A 21,870-nucleotide genomic window follows, 5' to 3' on the forward strand; every position below is an offset into this window, starting at 1 on the left:
AGTAAAGTATACTAGTATTGCAGTATTTAGGTGGGATGAGTTAGCTTCATATGACTATATTTTATGGTGATTTACTACAGCATATCCACATTTCTAACTGCCTATGAAGTATATGGGATTCAAATAAACAAAGACAGAAATAAATGATCCCCCCACTCTCTTTCTGTGTAACACAATATAAATTAATTCAAGCACAGTCAGTAATTGACAAGATCAAGTTATTTTGTTATTCATAAAGAGTCGTTACAATATCAGATAAAATTGAACTCTAATCTTTCAGCAGGATTAACCATGAGAGAAGCTGATGCTCAAAATAAATCTATCTTTTTAAGAAAATGTGAGTAAAAAAGCGAAAATTGCAATGCCTCTAAGCCTCTCTTTTGTTTGATAACACAATGAGGGACAGATTATTATTACTATATAACACAGAGCCATACAATGGAATTCAATTGAATTAATATTCATTCCATGAGAAACCTTTTTACATGAGTAGGTAACTTTCCAAGATGGAATGTTGTTGGGTTTACTTTCTTTGAAGAGAAATTAGAGGTGAGAGGGTATACATAAAGAACATCTGTTCAATCTAATTGAAAAACATATGTGTTTAACAGACTTCACAATATTTATTTGCAGGTTGACGGGCTTTGGCAGATATCAAATTGAAGAAAATGGTCTAATGGCATTGCATGTTCACAAAAATAGCTTTTTGAAACTGTTATTTTCATTTAAAATAAAAATGAATACATATTCAATTGACCGAAATGAGACACATGAAGAGGGGCACTTACTCATAAAAGGAAATAAGTTCAGTGACCAAGTGAGCTCACGCTAAACTTTTTCCACCCTCTGTCACTGATGGTAACAACCTTGCATACCTGCATAGTCCTCTACATATTGTAATGGGACATGAGCCATTTTGTTCTTTGTAAATAGTTGAGAACATGTTGTACAGAAATCCATTAGTCGCTTTTCTACGTTATGCCCTAGAAATGGAATACAATATCTCAAGCCCTTGGAGGGATCTTTGTTATGGACAGTTTCATGTTGTTCAGAGCTGAGCTACCCAGTCTGATCAAACAAAAGCTGTGAAGTTTACTTTTGCTTCTGCTGAACAGACAAGTATAAGTCCCCCACATTCAATGCACAAGCAATTTAGACAATGTATGTGATGTGTAAAGTTAAATTTACTTAATTCCATAATGTTAAACTGATAATGTATTTCTTTAAGACAGCATAGGTTGAGAACAATCCCAGCATTTTATGTGGATAAAGGCATGCCTTCATCACCACAGTACTTTTTCAAGAAAAGAAAAGCTACTAGGAGAAACAAATGATAAGCAGTTGACATTTCCTGATTTTTTTCTGCCTGCCGTTTAACATTTAGGTTCACAGTCAGTGACCTTGATTGTAACATACTTTTTACTTTACTGGCTCAAATGTCAATGTTTTTTTTTGCTTTCCATGCCAACAAAAAATACAGAATTCTTGAGGAAATACAGTCAGGCCCAAAATTATTGGCACCCTTGATAAAGATAAGCAAAAAAGCATAAAATAAATAATACAAATATTGATCTATATTGTATGCAATTTCTTTTTTTATTATTATTTTATTTTATAATAATACAGTTGCTCAGAGAAAGAGATTCTGCATGCACGGCCAAAAAGCTATATTTTCATGTCATCCAACAAATGTAAACACCTGGAGATTGCTAAATGGCATTGGCACTTAGACTGGAACCTGTGCTATGGTCAGATGACATGAAAATAGAGCTCTTTGGCCACGCACACCAGTGGTGGGTTTGGCATCAAAAGAAAGATGCATATGAAGAAAATAACCTCATACCTACTGTAAAATATGATGGTGGATCTTTGATGTTATGGGGCTATTTTACTTCCACTGCTCCTGGGGCCCTTGTTAAGGCCAACGGCATCATGAACTTTACCCAGTACCAGGACATTTTAGGCAATATCCTGGTTGCCTCTCCAGGAGGCGGAAACTTGGCCGCAAGTGAATCTTCCAGCAAGACAATAACCCTAAGCACACATCAAATTTCCACAAAGAAATGGTTAATTGACCACAAAATCAACATTTTGCAATGGCCATCTCAGTCTCCGGACTTGAACCCAATTAAAAACCTGTAGCTGTCCATTCCATAAGCGCAGACAAAGGATATCAATGATCTGGACAGATTATGTATAGAGGAATGGTCTAAGATCCCTCCCAATGTGTTCTCCAAGCTCATTCAACATTTTAGAAAGAGCCTCAGTGCTATTATCCTCGCAAGGTGAGGTATTTAAAGGTAAAACAAAATCTCTTTCCCTGAGCAACTGTATTAGTATATAAAATAAAATGAAATGAAAATCTGATTTTCAAAAAAAAAATAGCATACAATAAAGCTTAGTATTTGTATTATTTATTTTTTACAATCTTTTTTGCTTATCTACGGAAGCCCTGAAGCTAATTTTTTTTTTTTTTAATTACTTAGTCATTCAAACAAGATACTAAGTCATTCGAGATACTAAATTCATCCTTCCGAGGGTCGCATGTTCAATCCCAGTAACCCTATCCCAAACCTTAACTCTTACGTTAACCATTCAGAATGAATGCCTAAACTTAACAGTGTAGTTGTTTTTGTTTTAACCCTATCCAAAACTTTAAACCTTAACTTAAGCATTCATAATTAATGAAAGATGATGCTGAGCAGGAAGAGCAACCCATGGTATCAAAAACACTTAGAAATGTGATGTTTGGAGCAACTTCAAAACATTTGGAGAAAAGTGGATCAACTTCAGAATCTGAAGTCAAATTGGGGAAAACAGTGAGATTTTGTTTGCACACTTACATGCTCTGGCATTCAAAGAACTGTCAATGAATAATCATATCAATGGATGGAATCAGTGAATGAATGGCTGCAGCAAAGGTCTGACAAGCACAACTGCATAACAAATGAGTCATAATTAGACAATAACAACTAAGTCGTTCAAATGAGATACTAACTTGTTTGAACAAGATACTAGAACAAGATGCTTCCGTACTCATCTTTATCAAGGGTGCCAATAATTTCGGGCCTGACTGTAGGTTTTAAAACCAGTCAGTGCATCAACTGCCAAATAAATTCTTCCTAATTACAAGATATGTGACATGTTGACATTTTGATATTTGTACTTCCTGATGCACAATTATGTACATCGATAATTCAAGTAGGAACTGTGCAAAGCTCTCTTATTCCAACCATCTTAGCTGCTAAAGAAAGCCAAACCCATTCAGCAATATTTATAAAAATATATTTCACAAAGTAGGAAACAATACAGGGTATCTTAGATTACATTACAGGGAGTAAATAATTCAACATACACATTTATAAACATTAAAGCACAGTAGAAAATATGATCTGCATGTAAGACTATTTCATATATATCGTTAAGTCTACTGAGAACTGCTATATACTGTATCAGTACAAATTGAGTATGCACGCAGCTGTAGCGCCATTTTAGATTCTCATGTGCAAGAGCTAACGTGCATAGACAAAACCTACCACCTCAATGAAAGCTAAGGATATTAGCAGTAACTCTATGTACATGTCTTTTTTGTCTAATATCATACAGTGTACCACAATATGCAAGAGTCTGTATTTTATTTTTATGGGTTTATGTTACCAGTGATTCCTAAATGAAATTGAAAATTGAGGGGTCGAATATTCACATCAATTAAATTATCCCAGCTATTGTGCTTAAATGGTCACTGGTAACTCTGTATACAGAATAATGCTAAACAGTATACATTAATTGTGTGTGTAAAAGTTCCCTTTCCATCCAATATTTTACTATAGAGTAATTCCTGTTCTCTGTATACTATATTAACAGCAATATCCAAACAACAAGTTCAGCTGTGATGAAATAGTTTCAGTGGTGGAAAGAACAGTTGAGAAAAGGGATCATTCTAAACTCGCACTCACTTATAACCTGTAGCACAGAAAAAAACGCAAATAAGAACAGATATATAAAAAAACAAATCATACAACGATAATGAGGAATCAACACGATTATTTTCAAAAAACATTTGAATACAATTGTATTTAATGCTTGCTTCTGTAAAAAGAAGGCCTCAAAGTTTCTACATTTCTCTTTTTTTGTCTTTCGCTTTAGTCTTTTATAGGCTAATAATATTTGCAAACCACACTTGGAGCGTGTAAATACAAATAGTTGTACAAAGCAAGCCGTCTGGCTCAGACAGTTTATAAATGTGGCCACCTGGTATCAAATGATATCTCAACAAATTCATTTTAAAGCCAATATTGTAGTGGTTCTCATTTTTGCTTTTTCAAATCATACATACATTCAACATTGTAATGTAGACCAAATATTGCTTTTTCTTTTAGTTTCCTATTTTATCTCTGATTATCTGGGTGGTGGGTAGAGATCTGAGACGAGGGCCACTCAGTAGTACCATTGTTCTGTGGTTGAACCTCCACGTTCTCCAACGTCATACAATCCCTTTCTCTTCTTTCATCAGGCAACTACCAAGAATCCAGGTCTTTATGCTTCTGGCAGTCACAGCGAATGAAAAATACCCAAAATACTGCTAGACACTCCACGACGGAATCTAAGTTACACTCCACAAGAATCATAGACTTCCTAATATAGACATTGTTAAGTTTGGCTCAACAATACAAAGCGCTTGATGTGATAGATGATGAACACTATACTTCACTCTAAGAGTCCAAAAGGTGGCCCCCTTTTGTAAACAGCTGTTTCTAAAAGCCGGCAAACCCTAGCATAATACACAAGTATGTGGACAAAATCAAAGGGTCTCTGCTGATCAAAGGTCAAGTCTCCTTATCACTTTCACCCACTGAGTAGAGCTCCCCAAGTCTTCTGAAACGCGGACCCCACTCTCTGAGGTAGTCATAGTTCTGGTCTGAGTCTGAGGACGCAGTCTCGAGGGAGCTCAGAGACCCAGCAATTGAGCCCCGGCCCTCATAGCCATAGATCTGAATGGAGTCGTAGGGAGGGGCTGTGGGGTCGTTGTCTGCCTCGTGGAGTCTGACGTTGATGAACTCATCCACGTCCACACCGTTAGGCCCACCACTCTGCCTTGGCATGAACTGCAGGTCTGGCTTGATATCCTTGCGGGGCAGGTAGCCATTGATACCATCAGGGTTCTGCAGTGTGGCAATGTCGAAGGCCTCAGTGTCTTCTTCTCCACCCCCCTCATCGTCATAGCGGATTATGTTCTCCCTCACATCTTCGTCATCTTTGATGATAAGTGGCTTGTTCTTGTGTCTTCTCAGCGTCACAAACAGCACCACTATAACTGCCGAACAAGAGGACATGTCAAAGTCATGTGCTCACAAAGACAATGTTTGTAGAAGTTTACCAATGTTACATGTCTGTATTTTTCAGATGTAATCAAATTGCATTAAGTATCAGTATTATCTTACCTAAAAGTAGTATTATGCAGGCCAGAATGGCAATCAAAGCTCCCATGCTGAGGCCAATGGGTAGGACATAGGCCTCCACGTTGCATGACTGGACTATTCCCTCCCTGCTGCATCCGCACACCCGGATGGTCAACGTGTTAGTGCTGCTCATTGGAGGACTTCCATTGTCAGTCACAATTATGGGCAGGAAATACATCTCCTGTTTCTGGCGCCGGAAGGTGTCATGCTTGGCTAAAACACTGATGGAGTTGTCTGTGGGGAGAGAAAGTAGCTGTAAAAAAAACATGTAGCAAACTAGCTTCTGTTGAGTAAGAGCATGTTTATTTGTAGAGTGACAAACCAAAATGTTTTGCAATCGAGTAAAAAAAAATGTTGGGGGCAATTCCAAATGAGGGTGAGGTGATGACACTAGAAAAACAGCAGTTGCATTGCCCTGCCAAGTGGTTTGTGGTCTCACATTTATATTCTGTTAATTGCTTTCAGTCACCTTCCTCCTCACCATATTCCAATAGCAGAACTCTGTAAGAGATTGAACCCTATTTTGTCATACCCTTACTAAGATGTGGAAATGAAGAGACGTGAGTGCGACACTGACTTAGAAGATGGTACAAGGCAACTCAGAGAGATGCCAGGGGCTCTTTGATGACACTTCTGTGAGCTCTGTGTTCATTATCCAGCTAAGCATATCCACTCACCCACATATTGTCAAACACTCTTATTCCTGTAAGACTCTACTCAAGCTGGTGTAACAGAAAATATGTTTATGATAGTCTCACCTTTACAAAAAAGCCACATGATTTCACATGTGGGAAATCACATGATTTCACATGAAATTTCACATTTGAAATAATGTGAAAGCGTGTTTTTGGAACACATTTTACATGTGATCACGTTTCAACATTTGTAGTTTCATGTTATCACATGTTGCTTTACATGTTGTCACATGTTATCACATTAACTTCACATGAGATGACATGTAATCACATGAAAACGTGTTTTTGGAACACTTCACATGTTCACATGTGAAATTAATGTGCTTTTTCCATTAGGGCAGTTCAATTGTCTACCCTCTCTCTGAGCATGTGTGGCAGAGAGACGTGAAACATTAGCAATAAAGCCTAAAGGAAACATGTTGTCCATCACATTGTAGCAACTTCATCCCAAAAGTGTCTCCATCATAATAATAAATTTAAAAAATCCAGTATACAGTATGTCAGTATACACTGAGTGTACAAAACATGAAGAACACCTTCCTAATATTGAGTTGCACCCCCTTTTTCCCTCAGAACAGCCTCAATTTCTCGGGGTATGGACTACAAGGTGTCAAAAACATTCCACAGGGATACTGGCCCATGTTGACTCCAATGCTTCCCACAGTCGTGTCAAGTTGGCTGGATGTCCTTTGGGTGGTGGGCCATTCATGGTACACATGGGAAACTGTTGAGCATGAAATACCCAGCAGCGCAGCAGTTCTTGACACACTCAAACCAGTGCACCTGGTACCTACTACCATACCCCCCTTTCAAAGGCACTTCAATCTTTTGTCTTGCCCATTCACCCTCTGAATGGCACACATACACAATCCATGTCTCAATTGTCTCAAGGCTTTAAAAAATAAATCCTTCTTTAACCTGTCTTCTCCCCTTCATCTACACTGATTGAAGTGGATTTAACAGGTGACATCAATAAGGGATCATAGCTTTCACCTGGATTCACCTGGTCAGTCTATGTCATGTTTTGTACAATCAGTGTATGTCTCTGTTGGTAGAGCATGGCACTTGCAATGCCAGGGTTGTGGGTTCGATTCACACGGGAGACCAGTACGAAAAATATACAAATGTTTGCACTCACTACTGTAAGTCGCTTTGGATAAGATTGTCTGGTAAAATGCTAGTTCCTATCAATACAGCAGTATTACATTTATCACAATCCAATTTTTGCTGAGAAAATGTGAACATCAAAATGTAAAAACCTGTCTCTACTGTTAGTGATAAGGTTATATTTGTATTAGTCTCTGGGCAGTTGAATTAATATCTTAATGATATCTACATGTGAAAATATTGCTTCAATGTTGCCTGTGGTTTCTTCTTAAAAAATTCCTCTAGATTCAGAAACGTATCAGATTTTTCTCTTAATACACCTGTTTCCATGGTGGCAGGTTTCCATTTAATGTCCAGATTTTATATTTTCCTTTTACTAACAACTAGACACAGCAGTTCCTCTTGCCTGCAGCCTTCGCATCAAAACAGACGGACAGAACCAGATGAAGATTCTTCGCCCCAAGCTCTTTGAAAACATTACGCAACAACATCAGGATGAGAGTGGGCTCTTCAGTGAGAGTAATGGAAAAGAGCAGGGGATGGGGAGAAAGGAGACCAGAAAGCCAGCTAAACCAATCACCGTATTTAGCAAACAAATGTAGTGCCATCTGCCATGCGGCAACAGCTCTCAGAAAGTCACCCTACATTGAGCTGCAAGACTACCCGCAGACAATGTCACGCCCTGGCTCTGGGGACTATTTTATGTTGAGCCAGGGTGTTAGTTTCTATGTTGTAGTTTTCAAGGTTTCTGTTCTAGATCGTTGTATTTCTATGTTGGCCAGGGTGGTTCCCAATCAGAGGCAGCTGATTCTCGTTGTCTCTGATTGGGAACCATACTTAGGCAGCCTGTTGGCACTTTTGTATTGTGGGATCTTGATCCGTAAGGTTTGTGGTTAACCCTAGGACTTCACGTATCGTTTATTGTTTTGTTCGTATGTGTACTCATTAAAATAATGTACGCTTATCACGCTGCGCCTTGGTCCGTCACTTCTTATAACGATCGTGACAGACCATTTGGATTCAACTAATATACTTTCTTTTAAAATGCACTGGGGAGTAAAGAGTAGCTGATGACCAGGCTATTAGGCATCTGCTAACTACTGGGTACGGTAATCCAACCAGATTTAATCTTTTACTAATATGTTAATATGCTAATATATTATAATATATTTGACTTTGATATATTCGATTGGACTAATAGGTTGCAGGATAGAAGACATGTTTTGTCATTCTCTCTCTCATGTTCTGTCCTTACCTCCATTGTTTTTTATCGTGAAATTAGGATTGTTTAACATCTCTGGGATGAGGCGGTATTCAAAGTAGTGTCCCTGTATTGGGTCATCCTTGTCGACAGCACTGACCGTCTGTATCACCTGTGGAAACACAGACAGAAAGAGAGGAGCCCAATCCCATTAGAGAGATAGGTCATCCATTACTTTGTTTTTGCCATCACAAAAAGCCTGACCGTGACATTGGCTCAGAGAAAATGAAAAATATCCTCCATTCATTCCAGGAATTTGAGATTGTTATCAATGTGGTGCTGTCTCATCTGGCACACTTTTGGTTTCTGGGTACATCTATTTATCTGCTATCATAGTTCTTATCAAGCTGTATGTCTGTGACTGATTAGAAATGAGAATTCAGCTATCATCGGTCTTTTTTTATTTATTACTGTAGTCGTCTGAATGAATAGGATTAATGTGAAGGAAAATGCAAAGCATTTGTCCAGAATTTTGGCTAGAGATCCATTGTGCCATCTGGAGGAGGACATGAAAGACAACTCTGAATTATGATTCACTCTGATCAATTCCGACTGCTTTCATTGTCTCTCAGTCTCTGTGTGTTGTGTCAGGGGAGGAGTGTCTCAGAGAAAGGCCACACTCCTGCCTCTGTACTTTCCCAGTGAAATAAATAGGCTATAATTCACCATGGCTGATCATTACTGAGGAGATACAGGGGAAGACGACAATGGCAGCCTTGATGAATGCCCCCTACCTGGCCAGGTTTGCCATTTTCACAGAGGAAAGCCTCGTATTCCGTCGCAAACTCTGGGGCGTTGTCATTGATGTCCAGCACTCGGATGGCCACGATAGCCCGTGATATCTGGCTGTGGTTTCCTGATAAACAAAACCATAAAACAGTCAATGAATACAATAACATTGGATACTGTACAGCGGGAAATTAAATCCCAGGTAAATTCCATGACCCAGATTTTTTTTTCTTCTGTTATTTTCTTTAATTCCCTAGTCTGATAGAAAGACAGATCAATCTGAGTTTTAGCTGATATCAAGAATGCAAAACAGGATTGGTGAGAAAAAAAATCACATTCAAAGTGCTTTTGAAATCTCCTGAACACGCTCATGTTTTATGCATGAAGGTTAAAAAAATGCATATTAATGAATCAACGGTAGCAGAAGTCTAAAAAGATAATAAAGGGCAATTTAATTAGATTCCATTTTTATTGTGATTATTCATCGCACGTAATTGACAGTCCCTTATGAGGTAACTTATTGTATTTAAGAAGTGTTGCAACCACTAACTTGTATCTATTAATTTGGTCCATAGAGCAAATGGATGTTGACACCTTTCCTCTGTTTGTATGTTTTTGAGACCATACAGATAGCTAACATTCAAAACAATGATGTACATGATCCATGTTGTCACAAAACTGAAAATGGTTTTGATATATGGTTGTGATATAAGGTTGTGATATAAGCACCCCTTAGCTCACTCACATAACACTGCAGCAAGTGGAGGATTTTACACTTAAGAATGCTTCAGGACAAAATACCCAGAGGTGAGCATAAGAGAGGAGAGAAAGAGTAGGAAACAGAGAGAAACTAAAATAGACAGTTTGCTAGAAGGTGATAGATGGACAGAGTGGGAAAAAGAGAAGTGTCCACATTTTCCTTGTGCTCTGTTGAAGTGACTTTCACTCCACCGCAGCAAGCATTGCAATCTGATTACTCAGATGTCAACTGGTGCAAGCAGCAGAACAGTACACCCTTTGGGTGGCAAATGGCAATGGAATTGGACTGGGAACACAATTCTTCCTCTTCCTGTTTGGCTCCAATCCACAAAGAATAGTAAACAGACATATTTATTTTGGTAAATTTCTATTAAGTTTGTTCAGTGATGCTGCTGTCTTGAGTCATAGTCAATTTAGCAAAAGTCATGAAAGGCACAGTGAAATGTGTAGCTCCCGACATGACAAAGCTAACATGAATATCAACAGAGACATTGCATTTACAATAACATGCCATGAATGTATGCTCTATAGCATAGCTTTGATATAATAAAGCATTTTTAAATGTATTTTTATTGTTGTGACAATTAGTGTGTTTCCCTTTGATTAAGAAAGGGAGAGAAAGTTACAAGTATTGTACATTTCTCATTCAATAGCTTCAAGGCGTACATTACGTTTTATAGCAACATACAGTCCCCCTGAAACAATCTGTATTCAAATAAAGGTTTACATATGGTTTGAGTTGTTTGTAGTTCTGCCTCGAAGATGTTGTATAATCAGTCAGTTTCCTGGATCACAGATGTTCCTGTATCTGTAATGGAAGCTGGCATTGGTGCATACAACGTTCGTGTTTGTGTTTACAACTGTTTATTTGATATGTCTTAATGTACTTGCACTTCCACAAATTGACTACTGAGCTATTTAATTCAATCAAAATTCTGCAGTTTAACATATTTTCCGCCCCTGTGAATTCAAACACTAATTATTTGTACCACACTCTACGGCCATTAACATGAGATAGGTTACAAGTGCGAGACTATTTTATAGAGGATTATGAAGGCCAGTCACTCCTTTGTTGGAGGCAGCAATGAAATTGTTCAAACTGTGTTAGTAAACAGATCTGAATGTTCACAAGCAGCTGTCTTCCCCCTGAGTCTACACTCGTCCTTCATCATTGGATTGATTTGAAAAGGAAATTGCGTTTAGTTAATTATGTAGTAGACTACAAACAGCGTAACAATTTCTATTGGAAATGTTACTTACTGATTTCAGTGGCTGTTACTGTGATGTTGTGCCACATATCTGTCTCTCGGTCCAGCTGTTTGGCCAACGTGATCTTCCCATCATCTACGTTAATATTGAACTGCCTCTCCAGATCAGTGTGGCGATCAATAAAGTACCTAAAAAAAATAGAGAAAATCATCAGAAGTTCTACATGCAGCACATAACTAACCGTTCTCAACAATCCCTTGGGTGCACCAACCAATGGAGCCGTATCCATCAAGAGGTTCCTGTGGATTAATGTATGTGAAAAGCAGTAGGAAGTCAATCATTATCATCTAAGGATTAATTACAGGCCTCAGATTAGCAGGAGAGGACATTAAAGCACAACACGGTTTAGCAGGTTCTTTAAAAACTGAAGTGAACGTGAGTCATATTTAGTCTCGAAACAGTGGCTCCTTAATGTCCCCCTCCCTACAAATAGGTAATTAGTGAAGTCTGCAGGGCCCAGCAGCATCAACACTATCATTCACCTTTACATTCTCTCCTTCCATTCCTTGTGACTTTACCTTGATCTCGTTTGAAAAAAATCACAGGGGTCAAACTAAGGAGGGGTGGGAAAGTCACACGGTAGAAGGGATCCAATGTAAAGTTGCGTTTAAATTCAAATCCACATCGACCATCCTCGTTTACTCTGATGTCCCTGTACTGTGAATTGAAGCAAGACAGAAGTAGCATTTCAAGGGCAATAACCTTATATATAATTCAACAACCTCCCCAATAGCAACAACATGATGACACATTGACCATGAAAGCCTCTTAAGCTAATATTTATGTGGATTTCCAAAATCATTGTAACTGTAGAACTGTCTTTGTCACAATGCATTGTGTGGTGCCAATCCCTCAAACGCTTTCAGAAAGGACACACGCGCACACTTGGCATGTGAAAAACATGTTATTGACGTGAAAAGTGTGTTTTTTGAATGTTTATTTGAATGCATACATTCAATATTTGAATGCACTCAATGGCACACTTGGCATGTGAAAAACATGTTATCAACAAATGTGAATTGCCCTTAATTAAGGCTGCCAGTCAGAAACATCAAAGTCACCAAGAGCAACAAGGTCTTAAAGGTATTTTATATGCATGTGAATGCATACATTCAATATTTGAATGCATTCAGTGTCACACAGAACATACATGGATATTCCTTTACACTATATGCCCCTCCCTCTCTCAAAGCAAGTCAAAGTTTTGCCAATGCCTTGATATTTCACCAATCCAATTCCCCAATGTTCTTTTCAACCCTCCTCCACCCACCCACCCTCCCAACCCCATCTCCCTTCACACATGACCTTGGGTCTCAACCTATTTCACTTTGGAACCGCTCATCCCTATCAGCACAGACCTGTTGACAGACCCATGTATTTTCTGCATGAGAAATAGGGGAGAAAAAAACAACAATGACAAAATAACAATAGTGAAAACAAAGAGCTTACAGGAAATGAAATAAATAAGCCATTGCCCTAGATTCCAACTGTGGGAGACGTATTGAGCCATGACATTTCAATTTTTTTGATGAAATGGTGTAAATCCTCAGACGACGGGCAGGAGGTCCAGGAGGACTCCTCTACAGACGCAGAGCACTTTCAAGACAGGCCGACAGCCCAAACCACCTGGGAGAAGTCTCCAGGAGACAGAGTGGATTCCAGTCAGGCTTTGACAGCTTCACGTGGAGGGAGACCGACCCTGAAATGTTCTGCCACGTGTCAATCAAGCTGACAATGTGATGTGAAAAGAATTAAAGCAAATACAATTATCAGATGTTCTACGCAAGAGATGGGTGCTGACTGTCAAAGGTGTGAGGATGTGTTTGGGACCAGACCATTGAATGTGAATAATTCAATGCCGGGAAAGGACGATACAAATTAGCACCTCATACTTTCCGCTCTTTCAATACATGACTCAAATTACATTGGGCAGCCATCCCCTAAACACGTTTTTCTAATTCGATCATATGACATTTATAACTTTTACAAACTGTCTTAATATCATTTTAGGTATGAACACTTTGTAAGCTAAATTTACTAAGCTGTTATCTGGGTCACAAACAGGGATGTTAGAAGTGATAGTTAAAATGTGTTGGTTGTAAACCATGCAGCCAGTAATATGAGTGTGAGACAGAGAACAAATGCATTCATGACATTTCTGTCTTATATAAGGTCAGTAATTCTATTGGGAGGATCACAGATGTAGAACTAATTTTGCTGTCCTCCGCATGCTAACCAGCTCTTTGTAAGGACACATTTATTCCTGTTTTCCCTGAACATGTCCTGAACCTGTTTTCTACAAGAAAGTATACTTGACATTAAATTTACATTCATTTTACATAATCTCTTTTACATGACTCCTTGTATTAACATTTGCAACATGTCAGCTGTCAAGGTAAGTAAATGATGTAGCGGGGACTGAAGAACGGCAGACAAGCTTACACAGTCACTTGACAGACCTGGCTCTCATTACCCATAACCTTTGTAGTCATATGATCCTCTTCTAAACCCTCACCAGGTGCAGTGCTGTGTGCATGTCCCACTCAACTCCAACAATGTACAAATGTTTCTCTACATGGTGTTTTGGGAAACTTCCTAGGTTAGCCATACATTATTACTAAAAGGCATCATCAATACCAGGTACTGTAATGAGACCCTTGATTGGCTCTTACTCTAGCCTTCAATGCAATACTGTCCATGTAACACCCAAAGTCTTGAGCATAATGATGATTCAAGAATAAAATCATATTCACAGAGTATGGGAGGACGCTGAAGGAATTGTGTTGCATTTTATGAAGTCCACCTGAAACCTTGGTTGAATGCATAAAGTATATCTTGAGGGTTGAGGTCTAAGTGAGGAACCAGCCCTAAGCCCTTGAGTCATCCTGGTCAGACTGAGAGACAGTGAGTCATTTCGGTGTGATGGTGTTTACTCACAACCTGGACTCAGGGCTAGACGTAACATAGTAAACGTAGTTTTGTCTCCCTCCATTCAGTATGATATGTTACATTTCAGATGGTATGTATACATTTGTGGATGTCCATCATCCATTGCGATATGCAACTTTTCAGGGAAGTCAGGAACCAATATACACAAGCAGTTAGGAAAGCAAAGGCTAACTTTTTCAAACAGAAATTTGCATCCTGTAGCACTAACTCCAAAAAGTTTTGAGACACTGTAAAGTCCATGGAAAATAAGAGCACTTCCTCCCAGCTGCCCACTGCACTGAGGCTAGGAAACACTATCACCACCGATAAATCTACAATAATCGAGAATTTCAACAAGCATTTTGCTACGGCTGGCCATGCTTTCCACCTGGCTACCACTACCCCGGCCACCAACTCTGCACCCTCTGCTGCAACTTGCCCATGCCCCCCCCCGCTTCTCCTTCACACAAATCCAGACAGCTGATGTTCTAAAAGAGCTGCAAAATCTGGACCCCTACAAATCATCTGGGCTAGACAATCTGGACCCTTTCTTTCTAAAACTAGCCGCCGAAATTGTCGCAACCCCTATTACTAGCCTGTTCAACCTCTCTTTCGTAACGTCTGAGATCCCCAGAGATTGGAAAGCTGCCGCGGTCATCCCCCTCTTCAAAGGGGGTGACACTCTAGATCCAAACTGTTACAGACCCATATCCATCCTGCCCTGCCTTTCAAAAGTTTTTGAAAGGCAAGTCAACAAACAGATCACCGACCATTTCGAATCCCACCGTACCTTCTCCGCTATGCAATCCGGTTTCCGAGCTGGTCATGGGTGCACTTCAGCCACGCTCAAGGTCCTAAACGATATTATAACCGTGATCGATAATAGACAGTACTGTGCAGCCGTTTTCATTGACCTGGCCAAGGCTTTCGACTCTGTCAACCACCGCATTCTTATTGGCAGACTAAATATCCTTGGTTTCTCAAATGACTGCCTCGCCTGGTTCACCAACTACTTCTCAGATAGAGTTCAATCTGTCAAATCGGAGGGCCTGTTGTCTGGACCTATGGCAGTCTCTATGGGGGTGCCACAGGGTTCAATTCTTGGGCCGACTCTTTTCTCTGTGTATATCAATGACGTCGCTCTTGCTGCTGGTGACTCTCAGATCCACCTCTACGCAGACGACACCATTTTGTATACATCTGGCCCTTCATTGGACACTGTGTTAACAAACCTCCAAACGAGCTTCAATTCCATACAACACTCCTTCAGTAACCTCCAACTGCTCTTAAACACTAGTAAAACTAAATGCATGCTCTTCAACCGAACGCTGCTTGCACCCGCCCACCCGACTAGAATCACTACACTCGACGGGTCTGACCTAGAGTATGTGGACAACTACAAATATCTAGGTGTCTGGTTAGACTGTAAACTCTCCTTCCAGACTCACATTAAGAATCTCCAATCCAAAGTTAAATCTAGAATCGGTTTCCTATTTTCGCAACAAAGCCTCCTTCACTCATGCTGCCAAACATGCCCTCGTAAAACTGACTATCCTACCGATCCTTGACTTCGGCGATGTCATTTACAAAATAGCCTCCAACACTCTACTCAGCAAATTGGATGTAGTCTATCACAGTGCCATCCGTTTTGTCTCCAAAGCCCCATATAATACCCACCACTGTGACCTGTACGCTCTTGTTGGCTGGTCCTCACTACATATTCGTCGCCAAACCCACTGGCTCCAGGCCATCTATAAATCACTGCTAGGCAAATCCCCGCCTTATCTTAGCTCATTGGTCACCATAGCAACACCCACCCGTAGTCTGCGCTCCAGCGGGTATATCTCACTGGTCATCCCCAAAGCCAACACCTCCTTTGGCCGCAATTCCTTCCAGTTCTCTGCTGCCAATGACTGGAACAAATTGCAAAAATCTCTGAAGCTGGAGACACTTATCTCCCTCACTAACTTTAAGCATCAGTTGTCAGAGCACCTTACCGATCACTGCACCTGTACACAGCCCATCTGAAATTAGCCCGCCCAACTACCTCATCCCTATATTGTTATTTATTTTGCTCATTTGTACTCCAGTATCTCTATTTGCACATCATCTCTTGCACATCTATCATTCCAGTGTTAATACTAATTGTAATTATTTTGCACTATAGCCCATTTTATTGCCTTACCTCCATAACTTGCTAAATTTGCACACACTGTATATATATGTATTTCTGTTGTATTTTTTTACTTTGTTTTGTTTTACCCCATATGTAACTCTGTGTTGTTGTTTTTATCGCACTGCTTTGCTTTATCTTGGCCAGGTCGCAGTTGTAAATGAGAACTTGTTCTCAACTGGTTTACCTGGTTAAATAAAGGTGAAATAAAAATAAATAAATAAATAAAATGTCATATGATAGATTCCAAATTACAATTTGTATGACATGTTACGAACACATTATGATATGTTACCAATTCTAATTTGTTGTGGCTAACGTTTGCTAGGTGGCTAGGTTGTTAACGCTAACATTATCTTGGAGGCTAATGTTAGCTAGGCTAGGGGTTGGGGTTAAGATTAGGGTTAAAGTTAGAAATTAGGTTAAAGGGTTAAGGTTATGATTAGGGGAAAGGTTAGCTAACATGCTAGTAGTTGCAAAGTAGCTAAAAAGTAGTAAGTAGTTGCAAAGTTGCTAAATAGCTAAAATGCTAAAGTTGTCCGTGATGAGATTCAAACACGCAACCTTAAGGTTGCTAGACGTTCGCATTTACCTGGTTACGTCTAGTCTTTGAGACCAGGCTGTTACACAGGCTGATAATCCTAACAATGTTCAGCCTATTACCTCTGCGATCATCACAACACTGCTTATTATCACTCCATAGAGATGCACTCTACCCAAAAGCATTGTATGTCAAGGATAACGTTTGTCTAGGCATACTCTGCCTGGTGGCACCTTACAATGAGAATGTAACACTTTGTGGCAACCTACAAAGACAATATGCTTAAAAACAAGATGACACTTCCATTGGTTGTCACTTCATTGGATCTCTGAGAGACATACTATGATGACACATTACCACACATTCAAAATTACACACAAATAATGTAAATAGATACCTTAAATTGTCAGAAATTATCATACACTACTGGTCAAAATTTTTAGAACAATTCAATTCAAATCAAATCTGATTTGTCACATGCGCCGAATACATGTGTAGACCTTACAGTGAAATGCTTACATACCTTAACCAACAATGCAGTTTTAAGAAAGAATACCTAAAAAAAAAGAAAAAAAAGTAACAAATAATTAAAGAGCAGCGGTAAAATAACAATAGCAAGGCTATATACAGGGGGTACCGGTACCGAGCCAATGTGCGGGGGCACCAGTTAGTCGAGGTAATTGAGGTAATATGCACATGTAGGTAGAGTTATTAAAGTGACTATGCATAGATAATAAACAGAGAGTAGTAGCAGCGTAAAAGAGGGGGGGGGAATGCAAATAGTCTGCGGTACCACTTGCCGTGCAGTAGCAGAGAGAACAGTCTATGACTAGGGTGGCTGGAGTGGTTCACAATTTTTTGGACCTTCCTCTGACACCGCCTGGTATAGAGGTCCTGGATGTCAGGAAGCTTGGCCCCAGTGATGTACTGGGCCATACGCACTACCCTCTGTAGTGCCTTGCGGTCGGAGGCCGAGCAGTTGCCATACCAGGTAGTGATGCAACCAGTCAGGATGCTCTCGATGGTGCAGCTGTAGAACCTTTTGAGGATCTGAGGACCCATGCCAAATCTTTTCAGTCTCCTTAGGGGGAATAGGTTTTGTTGTGCCCTCTTTTATGACTGTCATGGTGTGCTTGGCCCATGTTAGTTTGTTGGTGATGTGGACATCAAGGAACTTGAAGCTCTACTCATTCAAGGGTTTTTCTTTATTTTTACTATTTTCTACACTATATAATAATAGTGAAGACATCAAAACTATGAAATAACACATATGGAATCATGTAGTAACCAAAAAAGTGTTAAACTAATCAAAATCTATTTTATATTTGAGATTCTTCAAATAGCCACCCTTTGCTTTGATGACAGCTTTGCACACTGTCAATGGCAATATTATATGTCATGTCATGTGTGGTGAAAAGCATTACATTATAGATCTGACACATTGTGAAAACATACAGGGAAAATGTCTTGACTTAAAGACTCAGTGCAGTTTCCACACTATGATTGTCGAAATAACACACAAATTGTGAAAATGATGATAATGCCCTTTTAGTGTAAAAACAAAAATGCCTACAATTGTATTTGCATATGTATCCTCTACTTTGAAGGGGTAAGTGGGGTAGGCTCTAGAGCAGGGATGGGCAACATTGATGGGGGTTGGGGCCACAATTTTTTTTTTTTTTTTTTGACAATGATGATAATGCCCTAGAGTAAGAGCTGTTTGAAAAGACCGCCTGAAACTCCAGCCTATTTTGGTCGGATGCAATTTTGACCTGCCTGGTGACATCACCAAGCAGGAAATCAGTTAATAGACCAATAAGAAAGAGAGTTCCAAACCTCTCTGCCAATAAAAGCTAGTTTTCAGTGTTCCCCTCCCCACTCAAACCACTCCCAGACAGTCCTGGCAAATGTCTTGCTTGAGAAATTACTTGTGGCTAAGAAGCTATTTTTGTTTCTTTTTGACCAATTTAAAACAGTCACAGTAAGGTACTTAATCGTTACCAATAAAGAATTTGATATTGAGATAAAAACGGCTGCATTGGACTTTAATAAGACCCCGACTGAATTCCTACAAAAGGCCCTGCTCTAGAGTCTAGACAATGGGTCTCCAACAGGTTTATCACAAGCTACCAGTAGCTCATATAGCCCACCTATGAGTAGCTCGCCAAACAATTCTGAAAGTGCATGTCTTTTTCACGTGTTCCACCGCAAACTGTCATAAACAAATCTCACAAGTAGAAAATATAGCATATTTATTGAAAATGAAATATCTCATTTACATAAGTATTCACACAATGTTAGAATCACCTTTGGCAGCGAGTACAGCTGTGAGGCTTCTGGGTAAGTCTCTAAGAGCTTTGCACACCTGGATTGTACAATATTCTTTTAACAATTCTTCAAGCTCTGTCAAGTTGGGTGTTTATTATTGCTAGACAGCCATTTTCAAGTATTGCCATAGATTTTCAAGCTGATTTCAGTCAAAACTGTAGCTATGCCATTCAAGAACATTCAATGTCGTCTTGGTAAGCAACTACCGTGTATATTTGGCTTGTGGTTTAGATTATTGTCCTGCTGAAAGGTGAATTTGTCTCCCAGTGTCTGTTGGAAAGCAGACTGAACCAGGTTTTCCTCTAGGATTTTGCCTGTGCTTAGAGCTATTCCATTTATTTTTATAAAAATAAAAAATAAACTCCCTAGTCCTTGCCGATGACACGCATCCCTATAACATGATGCAGCCACCACCACGCTTGAAAATATGAAGAGCAGTACTCAGTAATGTGTTGTGTTGGATTTACCCCAAACATAATGCTTTGTATTCAGGACATAAAGTAATTTTCCTTTTGCCACATTTTTTACACTTTTACTTTAGTGCAAACAGGATGCATGTTTTGGAATATTATATTATATGCAGGCTTCCTTCTTTTCACTCTTTCATTTAGATTAGCATTGTGGAGTAACTACAATGTTGTTGAGCCATCCTCAGTTTCCTCCTATCACAGCCATTAAACTATGTAATGGTTTTAAAGTCACCATTGGCCTCATGGTGAAATCCCTGAGAGGACTCCTTTCTCTCTGGCAACTGAGTTAGGAAGGGTGCCTGTATCTTTGTAGTGACTGGGTGGATTGATACACCATCCAAAGTGTAATTCACACCTTCACCATGCTCAAAGGGATATTCAATGTCTGCTTTTCTTTTTACCCATCTACCAATAGGTGCCCGTCCTTGCGAGGGAGGCATTGGTAAACCTCCCTGGTCTTTGTGGTTGAATCTGGGTTTGAAATTCACTGCTCGACTGAGGGACCATACAGATAATTGTATGTGTGGGGTACAGAGATGAGGTAGTCATTCAAAAATGACTACTGCACACAGAGTGAGTCCATGCAACTTATTATGTGACACATTTTTACTCCTGAACTTATTTGGTCTTGCCATAACAAAGGGGTTGAATACTTATTGACTCAAGACATTTCAGCTTTCATTTTTAATTAATTTGCAAACATTTCTAAAAACATAATTCCACTTTGACATTATGTATTATGTATGTATTATGTATTGTCTGTAGGCAAGTGACACAAAATCTCAATTTAATGCATTTTTAATTCAGGCTGTAAAACAACAAAATGTAGAAAAAGTCAAGGGTTGTGAATACTTTCTAAAGGCACTGTAGCCGCAATTGGCTTAAAATGCCAAATGTAACACAATATCTGCCTATTTATTTCCATCAATATTGCCCCTGTATGTCTGTTAGCCATAATGATATCTGTCTTCTGGGTAGAAATAAATAATTTCCCCAAAACCTTATCAATTAAATGTTAACTACAAAGTAGGCTTACCTGACAGAATTACAGTGCCTTGCAAAAGTATTAATCCCCCTTGGTGTTTTTCCTATTTTGTTGCATTACAACCTGTAATTTAAATAGATTTTTATTTGGATTTCATGTAATGGACATGAAATAGTCCAAATTGGTGAAGTGAAATGAAAAAAATAACGGAAAAGTGGTGCGTGCATATGTATTCACCCCCTTTGCTATGAAGACCCTAAATAAGATCTGGTGCAACCAATTACCTTCAGAAGTCACATAATTAGTTAAATAAAGTCCACCTGTGTGCAATCTAAGTGTCACATTATCTGTCACATGATCTCAGTATATATACACCTGCTCTGAAAGGCCCCAGAGTCTGCAACACCACTAAGCAAGGGGCACCACCAAGAAAGCGGCACCATGAAGACCAAGGAGCTCTCCAAACAGGTCAGGGACAAAGTTGTGGAGAAGTACAGATCAGGGTTGGGTTATAAAAATATATCCGAAACTTTGAACATCCCACAGAGCACCATTAAATCCATTATTAAAAAATGGAAAGAATATGGCACCACAACAAACCTGTCAAGAGAGGGCCGCCCACCAAAACTCACGGACCAGGCAAGGAGGGCATTAATCAGATAGGAAACAAAGAGACCAAAGATAACCCTGAAGGTGCTGCAAAGCTCCACAGCGGAGATTGGAGTATCTGTTCATATGACCACTTTAAGCCGTACACTCCACAGAGCTGGGCTTTATGGAAGAGTGGCCAGAAAAAAGCCATTGCTTAAAGAAAAAAATAAGCAAACACGTTTGGTGTTCGCCAAAAGGCATGTGCGAGACTCCCCAGACATATGGAAGAAGGTACTCTGGTCAGATGAGACTAAAATTGAGCTTTTTGGCCATCAAGGAAAACGCTATGTATGGCGCAAACCCAACACCTCTCATCACCCCGAGAACACCATCCCCACAGTTAAGCATGGTGGTGGCAGCATCATGCTGTGGGGATGTTTTTCATCAGCAGGGACTGGGAAACTGGTCAGAATTGAAGGAATGATGGATGGGGCTATATACAGGGAAATTCTTGAGGGAAACCTGTTTCTTTCTTCCAGAGATTTGAGACTGGGACGGAGGTTCACCTTCCAGCA

At 39.6% G+C, this 21,870-nt stretch overlaps 1 protein-coding gene across 3 annotated transcripts in view; it reads right to left on the minus strand.

The window, feature by feature from the left end:
* Positions 1–3,271: 3,271 nt before the first annotated feature.
* The window catches only part of LOC121582319 (cadherin-8-like), an 87,962-nt gene continuing 69,363 nt past the window's right edge, over positions 3,272–21,870 (minus strand). For 2 of the 3 annotated variants that reach the window (XM_041898036.2, XM_045225071.1), the window contains exons 8-12: positions 11,271–11,407; positions 9,257–9,378; positions 8,517–8,634; positions 5,442–5,693; positions 3,272–5,314 (exon numbers count right to left, since the gene is read on the minus strand). In XM_041898036.2, the coding sequence (XP_041753970.2) occupies positions 4,827–5,314; positions 5,442–5,693; positions 8,517–8,634; positions 9,257–9,378; positions 11,271–11,407 (1,117 nt within the window). In that variant the 3' untranslated portion in view covers positions 3,272–4,826. The remainder of the gene's footprint in view (positions 5,315–5,441; positions 5,694–8,516; positions 8,635–9,256; positions 9,379–11,270; positions 11,408–21,870) is intronic. The other variant, XM_045225073.1, reaches the window with a different exon arrangement.

The sequence above is a fragment of the Coregonus clupeaformis genome, chromosome 15 (assembly GCF_020615455.1).
Source record: "Coregonus clupeaformis isolate EN_2021a chromosome 15, ASM2061545v1, whole genome shotgun sequence".
NCBI lineage: Eukaryota > Metazoa > Chordata > Actinopteri > Salmoniformes > Salmonidae > Coregonus > Coregonus clupeaformis.